General features: G+C 41.5%; 1 protein-coding gene across 1 annotated transcript; it reads right to left on the reverse strand.

Moving 5' to 3' along the window:
• Positions 1–2,182: 2,182 nt before the first annotated feature.
• pou4f3 (POU class 4 homeobox 3) lies at positions 2,183–5,690 on the reverse strand. The gene is made up of 2 exons (XM_040032152.1): positions 5,214–5,690; positions 2,183–4,862 (listed from the first exon to the last, which is right to left on the reverse strand). The coding sequence occupies exons 1-2, from the start codon at positions 5,334–5,336 to the stop codon at positions 3,930–3,932; spliced, it is 1,056 nt and encodes a 351-aa protein (XP_039888086.1). The 5' UTR covers positions 5,337–5,690; the 3' UTR covers positions 2,183–3,929.
• Positions 5,691–9,114: the final 3,424 nt, after the last annotated feature.

The raw sequence follows: 9,114 nt of genomic DNA on the forward strand, positions 1-9,114 counted from the left end.
ATATATATATATATATATATATATATATATATATATATGTGTGTGTGTGTGTGTGTGTGTGTGTGTGTGTGTGTGTGTGTGTGTGTTCTGTTCAGTTCTGTTCAGTTTGGGAAAAAGAATCACAGCTCATAATCATTTCTATTTTCTTAGTGTACAGGCTGTGATCACCTGACCTGCTGCTCTTCTGTGTAAATCCACAAAGATTTACACAGCTGCATTCAACCAGATGTCATACAGATGTTTCATGAATTGCCCTGGCTGAGTTCCATCCTCTACATTGACAGTAAACTGTACTATATGCTGTCTTTATATTAGACAGTATACAGTTGGTATGAAGGTGGAATTCAGTCAATGAATCTAATCATCAACTTCAAACTCATCTCTGAGGCACTTAGAGTAACGTTTCTCTGAGCATTAACCCACAGCAGCTGTGCACCAGTCACACGCTGTTCTTTACTCTAAATTCATCACAGTACAGCAAATTAACCTGTTTACCCTGCACTAACCTGCAGCGGATTTCCATGCAGTCTGCCTCAATTTGTTTTACAGCACGTTTCACAATATGAAAAAACATAACATAAAAACATACATCGGATTTAAAATCATGAGGACTTAATGTACGCTTTAAATGTGCAGCCTTACCTTTGAACCTAACCTCTCTTCCTCTCCTGTCCTGTCTTTCTTATCTTTCTCCATCTCTGGGTGAAGTTAGCTCTTTTTCTTTTCCCTCCCTGTAAAATACAGCAGCTGGACCTTTAGCTAGCAACACACTGTGAGACAAACTACTAATGTTTGTTAAGCTGATAGAAACGTTGGATTTGAAATGACCTGCCGCTTAAAAAAAAGTTTGTATGTTTATGCTGGCTCCTCTTCCTAGGGCTGAAGTGCTGAAGATGCTGAAGTATCATGATAATGCAACTTATGTACACTTGCAGTTCTTCCGGTGCCAAAAAACAAAACGAAAACAAACTTTAACCCCTTTAACTATGGCACACGCACACGGCCTTGCACCTTTCATTCCGTGGTAACTAACACACAAACGGGACTGCCTGTCATGTGTTACTGTTTAGACTCAGATCAGTTTGATGTTTGAAGACCCACAGTGACGTGAACTAATAACTCCACTCAAATGTGTTAAACCAAAGTAACGAGCCTGTTTTGAATATGTAAGCAGTAGAAAGGACATATATTTGTTTAGAAATGTAGTGAGTAAAAGTAAAGAGCTGACACAAAAATAAATACACAGGTAAAGTACAAAAACCTGAAAATTTTACTTAAGTACAGCCACCTCTGAAAATAGTCATCCCAGCATGAAAACATCTTCACTATATCTTCACAGAGCCCTGCTCCCTTTATCGCAGTGTTAGCCCTGTTTCCTTTTACCATTGTTATCATCATTATTATTATTATTATTATTATTATTATTATTACTAGTCTCAAGTCCTTCACCCGTCACTATTTTAGCTGTGAGTTTGCACACACACACATACATATATATATAGCCTTGCAGATGACGCATGAATTTGCCCCTGATCACGTCTCTGTTATTGCACGAGAAAACGCAATATACCTTTCAGCTGCTGCTGAATAATTGAGGTGCCCTCAGTCGCCACATGTCGCTAACGCACAAGCCTTCAGCTCAACTTACCGCATAGGGACGACGTTATGATATCAATACAGGTATTCCAAAAATCAATTATTCACACCGCCAAGCTCTTGTTTTATCTTCATTTTTATGACACAAACATGCCGGCCGTTAGAGAGAAATTTGGCTCTGGTCTTGAAAAGAGTTTCACGCTAATGGAGTATTTTTAATAACAATTAAAGTGAAATGTTTTCTTACAGGCCAATAAAATAAGATTTAATTAAATGAAATTAACGTTTACAGGTCAAAAATCAACTGGGTGAGAGTTTGCATTTTATTTTACCGTCTTCTCTCAAATTCTTTTTGTTCCCCGTAAATTACACTGTGAGTATTCACTTCTCATCAACAAACCCCAAAACGTTTCCGTGTATTTGTAAATTGATCCGAAACTATTAACAAATGTATTTTATTTTAATTTAATTTAATAATACTATTGTTAAAACTAAAACAAACTGGTTGGGCCTATTTTTAAAAGCACTGGGATATTTTCCATATAGAAATATGACAACAACAACAACAACAACAACAACAACAACAACAACAATAATAATAATAATAATAATAATAATAATAATAATAATAATAATAATAATAGCTGGGTGCGATAGGCTATTCCGCGCTTCCCCCAAATAATTATATCAAAATATTAAAATATTTGTTTTAAACTACACAAAATATGTAAATAGCAAAAAATAAAATTAAATACTTACTTAGATAAACAGAAAAAAAATCATAAAAACCATTCCCATCTTTCCTGCGTTAAACTGTGGTGCAGCCAATGTCTCCCTAGAGTTCCCAGAGTTCCCAGTCAGGCTTCTACTTCCAACTCTTCCACATTACTTCGTTTTATACCAATATATAATTAATATTGCATCGTCATTACTTAATAATTTCAAAGCCCATGCACGGTGACATGAGGGCATCCATAATTAAAACCGTGCTAATTAGAGAAAGGGGCCATAAGTAGCGTGTAGAGGGCGCACACAGTCAGCGCTCTGCGGTGTGAACATCGCTGTAGAAACGGAGGCCCGTCTCTTTCTTTGGTCCTTGTCGGCTATCATATACAACGATACATATTTAATTCCAGCAGAGGTCTGGGGATTTATAAATAAAACAGTCTGGCGAGGTCCCATAAAAACAAACTGTTTACAATGAAGTTATGGCCCATTGGTTCGGCCTGCGATTTGTTCGTCACGGTAACGGCTCTTGCGCTGTAACTTCAAGAGTAAATGAATGCAGCTTCATAAGTCACAGAAATAAAGTCGCCCCAGTGGGATTTTAAAAAATAACCGATAATTTATTAAGTTTAAAATTCACACATGTTTTTTCCAAGTGAAATCAAGAGTGAGAAAAAATAAATAGTTAGATCAGGTGATGGAGGCCTGTATACTGGATATATCTCACCAATATGATAAATATACAGCTCACCTGTAATGGTCCAAAACACGTTCACATCAAAATATTAAAATATAGCAGCAGCCAAAGCCACACGTCTGTGCCTCATATATATATAAGACGGTGTCATTTTCATTTCTAAATAATTAAAGATAGCCAGACTCACAGTGTCATATACCTTGTGAAAGAGTCACTGTTGCTTGTGCGTAAATTACCTTCACACAGTTCACGAAGAGAGCTGATTAGTTCGCAAAAAAGAAAAATAACAAGAAAAAATAGTGATTTAAAAAGGTGAACACACTGAGGACACATTCCACTGAAGTTTTCAAAAAGAAAAGAGGTGAAAAAGAAAGCGGTGAAAACGACATATAGTTCAGTGTATATGAGCCAGTGATGTGGAGGACAAACTCAGGTCTCAACCAATTATCTTACAAAATCTTATTTTTTCTTTTCTTCTTGAATTCCTGAAGACTCTGTCTGTCTCTTCAGATAACATCAGTTTAACATTTAAACAGCCCATAAATTCAGCCTCCATGTACTCCAAGTAATGGTTTATAAAAAGTGAGTTAATAATCCCTGAATGTGACAAATTGTCAGGGTGAATTTCCTAAAAATCCACATTTAGAGTGTGCAAGATACAAGACAAACAACATCAAAGTCATCCTCCTTACAGATCTATAACACATTTATCAGTCCCGTATTAATAACAAAATCGAAAAAGTGCAACAATGAAGAGTGCGTGACACGAAATGGGGATGAAATAAAAGTCTTTCTGGGAACAATCCAAAATGAGACACGTTGCAAAATCCCTGTTAGTTAGGTTACTTAGGCTATTATTAATCACTCGATCAAAAATGTAGTAGGCTATTTTATTCATGATCTGTGTAACTCAGTGCACCGCAGAGTATTTCATTCGTTTCTGTTTTTGCCGCTGGTTGCAAAACCACACTCGAACCACGTTCTTTTTCAGGTCCAGTTTTTCGGCGATCGCCGCAATTTTTTCCGAGGAAGGTCGGGGCTGAATGGCAAAGTACGCTTCCAAAGAGCGCTTCTCCGGCGCGGCGATGGACGTGCGCTTTCTTTTCCTCTCGTTCCCGTTGAAAAGGTCCGGCTTGCTGCTTTTCTCCCGGTAGGCAGCCTCGGCTTCCTCCAGCCAGGCCTGGAGAACCGGCTTGAGCGCGATCATGTTGTTGTGGGACAAGGTGAGGGACTCGAACCTGCAGATGGTGCTCTGGCTCAAAGACCCCACTCCTGGGATCTTGAGGTTGGCCAGAGCTGACCCGACGTCCGCCTGGGTCACCCCGAGTTTGATCCTCCTCTGTTTGAACCGCTCGGCGAAGGCTTCCAGCTCCCTGGGATCCGACTCTACGTCGTTGACGCAAGCCATACCGCCGTGAACGGACAGGGAGTGAGGGTGGGCCATAGTGGCCATCGCCTGGTGCAGCTGCCCCATAGTCTGCAGGTGGTGATGAGGGTGCTGGTGGTGGTGCGCCGGCGTGGTCATCCCTGGAGGCTCTGGGGCACCCATCCCGGTCACAGCCAGGCTGGTGGAGAGGTGGTCCAGGAGGTCTCCGGCCTCCAGGGTCTGTCCGAGGTGGTGGTGGTGATGAGAGGCGATGGTGGAAGGAACGTGGGAGATGGGCACGGTAGTAGAGGAAGAAGATGAAGCTGAGGTGCAGGGGACACTGTTCATGGTATGGTAAGTCACGTCTGGTTTGAACGGGTGACTTTTGCCGTGAGAGACAATGCTGTCAGCAGCCGCCAGAGCCTCTGCCCGTGCCAGCAGGCTCTCATCAAAGCCTCCGAATATATTGCCCTGCAGCTGCAAGCAAGAGTGCGCATACTGGAGTCAGTGGGGAATTCTGTCAGGCAGCTCTCAGGATCTAAAAAACATTTTCCAAAGGCAAGCAGCGCCGAGGAGAGAAGAGAACCCTCCTCAAAGCGCAGGTCATAAAAATTAATATGAAAGCAAGAGCATTGCTTGAATAGACATGTGGATGAGATGGGGAGGATGGGGTTGGGAGGGGGAGGGGGGTACAGACAGAAGAGAGAGGGAGAGATAGCGGATAGAACAAAGTCCTGTCAAATCAACTTTACAGACATTTCCAGTGTGATATTTTCCCCTTTCTCTCACCCAGTATACTCCAGTCATTCTCCCCTGACCTGAACGTACCTGTGGGGCGGGCAGACAGACTCTGCGCATGCCCTCCGAGCCTGAGTGCAGGCCGGGATACTTGGGCTCGTGCAGAGCCGGGTGCATGGAGAAGTGCTGCTTGCCGTTCATGGTCATCATCATCCTCCCTGCAAGCACCTCGCTAGCAGTGTGGCCCCTGACATGAAAGTCGGGGCACGGACAGCTACACGGCTCCTTTGCTCTCCTTCACCAGACTGAACAGTTAACATCAGCAGCGCCTCCCGGCATTCCCCTCTCCCGCTTCCTCCCCCTCCCCTCCTCCTCTTTCAGTCTCCCTCCTCCCACCCACCCTCTCTTCTGCTCAACTTACAGGTTGCAGAATCGTGGACTCTGTGCGCAAGCGTCTAAGAATAAGCAAAACCAAAAAGCCCCACAATTCTTTAATTAAAAGGCTGTTTATCGACGGCATCCTTGATATTTGGAGTCGTGTAATTTCCTTTCCCCTGAGATATAGGGGAGACCGGGGATAGTTGTAACATTTTTCACATTTCTGTCTGTAAATTGGAGCTCTTTTAAGGTAGTGGATTCAAAATGTAATGCAAAGTATTTACATGTCTCGGCTATTAAATAGTGCAGCTATTTTCTCTGCAGCACAATTACCCATTGCATGGTATGGTCTCAAACACAAAGAGTGAAATGTTACAATTAACCCCATAGTCTGGGTTAGTTGTAACATATCCTGGGGTAAAATGTAACACAATGAAATAAGGGTACTAACAAAACATTAACATGTAATCTTTTTTATTCAACACATGAATGCACTTAGAGCCATTTATGTAGCTGTGTGTGTGTGTGTGACAGAATGCAGAAATCTAGCTTTTGAACATATTCCAACCCCCCAAAAAAGACAAATTATGGAATTTTCTGCAACTGAATATTTCATTAATTTTGTTTGGTCTTCCTTGAGTTTGGCCTCATTGGCTCAGTGGGCATTATAACCTACAACTCTTGCACCAATTTTGAACATAACAATGAAGCTGAAAAAATGTAGTTGTTCACCAGCATCGCAATTCCATTATTTTTTTCAGGGCTTACCTTGGTGTGGTTTGCAAAGTGCTTCAGAAAGATGAGGAAATCTGTTTCGTGCACCCATCCTGATTTATTTCCACTACCAGTACTTCCTACTGGTCCATCTCTGACACAGTGGTCTGCATAATGTATGTGTGGGAACACAAACAGTGGAGGAATTGTGTTGCCAATGGCATTAACCGCATATACAAAAGCAACCAGTGAACCTCTCTCTGCTGATGTCGTTGCCCCAACTTGTTTAATATAAGTTAAAGTAATAGTGTGGTAAGTTGTAACATCTGCATTATTGTTACAACTAACCCAGACTCCTATAGCCATGAACTAGCTAACATTACAGCCAACGGCTAAAACATTAGCACTAAAGACCTACACAGAATATATCACCATAGACATACAAATAACATAATTTAAGTTTTATGAGTTTAACTGCAAAGCAGATAATGCTATTAGAAATTGAAATAAAGTAGAAAAACTTACTTTTTGGCATACAAATTACTTTTTTTCGTGTTAAATTGTCTGTGTTTGACAAAATGTGCTGATTTTTCACATGTGATAGCAGAACTAAATTGGGCATGCAAAGGATGAGTCACATCATTTGAAACTTAGCCCTGATTGGGGAAATTGGAAGTGTTACAACTGACCCACGTTACAACTATCCCCGGTCTCCCCTAGATGTGTATTATCACACCGACATTTACAGCCTTTGTTATTTCTATAAATCCAGTGTTAAGTTCATGCAGGATACCTCCGAGCCCCCCACCATTGCCAACGATGAGGTCATAGGTGACAAGCAGAGTGAAAGGCTTACAGCAGGCTGCAATGTAGCAATTATTATGCAGCACAAAGACCGTTTCAATCATTTCAGCACCGAGGACAGCGCAGCATTTTGAGTAGTAGTACTGAGTGTGTATTAAACCGTGGATGGATATGTTTGGATGACTTTATGGATGGATTTGGTCCTGCGTGCTCCAAACTGTATCTAAGGCCTGCTGGTTGACCGGTCGACCCAACGGCCTTGGCTTTGTCCCATCCACTGTGAACGCCAGTCCTCGGGCTGTTTTACGGTCTTCTCATGTGGCTGCCTGGATAAAACTCACGAAGCCGGCCTGGACGGTCGGAAAGAGGAGCCAGGTTGGCAGAGGCTCCCGATGACACAGCCTAGTCTATCCGATCCTGCTGCCTCTCTGGTTCCCCAGACTGTGAATAATTTAGCACCACCGTGGCAGGCATCCATTACCACACTGGCAGGTTCTTATACATTACACAGATTAAAACAGCCAAGGACTTCTCGATCCGGGCAAACTTTGACTTTCAGACTTGGTTGCGAAGAGCATGTGGCCTTAACTCATATTTGCGAGTGCTGCGTTCAAATAACTCAACACAGACTCATAGAGATACCTTTAATGATCTTCTCCTGGTGTAATTCAAACGCAGATATACGTCCTTTGAACGATAATTTGTTGTATATTCTGGTATTACATTGCATGTATGCCTCTAAAATATTAAACTAAATATTTTTTAGTTTCGAAAATTTAACTATAATCTTCTGCATCATTGACAGACTATCCACACTGTATGTGAATACAGGCTTCAAGTTTCCACATAGCTCTGCAAGTCGCCTTTTCAACCTCGACTGGCCTCTGGCTGAAGCGTGATGTCACAAAGCACGCCTCTCAGACTTTGAGAAACTTTTCACTTTCAGCAGAAGAAAACACCCTCAAAGTTTCTTCCTTTTAAATGCATTAAAGAGATTGACCCCTGATTGACTTTTTTGAGTCTGGTCGCTCGTGGGACACTTTTAGTTACCCAACATGTTATTTAAACTGAGTTGTGAACACGTGAGATCTCACCAGAAGATATCATTTTTCATCAGCGTGAGAATAAAAATCAGATACAAGAACCTGCATCTCCGCATTAGTCTGTAGAAAGCATGAAACCCCTGCTTGCTGTTACACTGCTGGGGTTATTCATAATTTAGTGGTCATTGTACTATGTCATCTTTGCACTCTTCATATTTTGAAGATGCCCTGGCGTGTTTTATAAAGAGCTTTGTCATATTTGCAGCACCACCTCTCCAACGTGTCCCCACACCACGCCATCAGCACCGCCCATCCATCTGGCCAGGCTACATCTGGAGCTCAGTTCCACCAGACGATCTAACTACTGTCACAGCCTTCATTACACACCGTGATGAATAATTTCAGGAAAGAAACAATAAATAAATAAGCGCGCTACCAATCAGCAGCTTACTTTTGATGATATAATTAAATACACAAGCACAGTCAATTCTCCCAGTGCTTGTTCCTTCACCTCCCAGTAACCAGGTCAGAATGAAATCTGGAATGTTGAACTGTCAAGCCCTTCAAGTCCTTTCCCCTGGGACGAGCTGGAAGTTCTTGCATTAAGCTAAACAGATTCTGAGTGTTTTCACTTGACTTCCTAAAGTAAGAAATGGTCATGCATTATTCAGTGATATTTTAATATGTCGCAGCTGCTCTGTGGTGTCTTCACTCAGATGCGTTGGGATTTGCTTGGGAACGTACGCCCATGACCATAACGGCTTGTCTTATTGGCTAATTATTAAGTCATAAATCAGCTTTGACCCTACTTTTATGTAACTCGATCTCCTTTACAAATTTTCTTTTTAATATTATCCTTCATTATGTAATATTACAAAAATAAAAATGCAAAAGTTGTTTTCATGTGTTCTGGAAATTCATGAAAAAAAATCCCATCTACTTATTCATATTATCATTATCACATAGTGACGCTGGGGCGCTGACCCATCTTACTTTAATTAATGGTCTTTAGGATGCTTCTCAAACTTGACTGTTCCTTAAATGAATTACTT

The sequence above is a fragment of the Simochromis diagramma genome, unplaced genomic scaffold (genome assembly GCF_900408965.1).
Source record: "Simochromis diagramma unplaced genomic scaffold, fSimDia1.1 OVJJ01000216.1, whole genome shotgun sequence".
NCBI classification, from domain to species: domain Eukaryota; kingdom Metazoa; phylum Chordata; class Actinopteri; order Cichliformes; family Cichlidae; genus Simochromis; species Simochromis diagramma.

Bases quoted from the DNA above. Each gene is read 5' to 3' on its own strand.
- pou4f3 (XM_040032152.1), bottom strand. From the start codon at position 5,336: ATGATGATGACCATGAACGGCAAGCAGCACTTCTCCATGCACCCGGCT. The intron at 4,863-5,213 runs GTACGTTCAGGT...TCTTGCTTGCAG, and splicing joins TCTGTCTGCCCGCCCCACAG to CTGCAGGGCAATATATTCGG.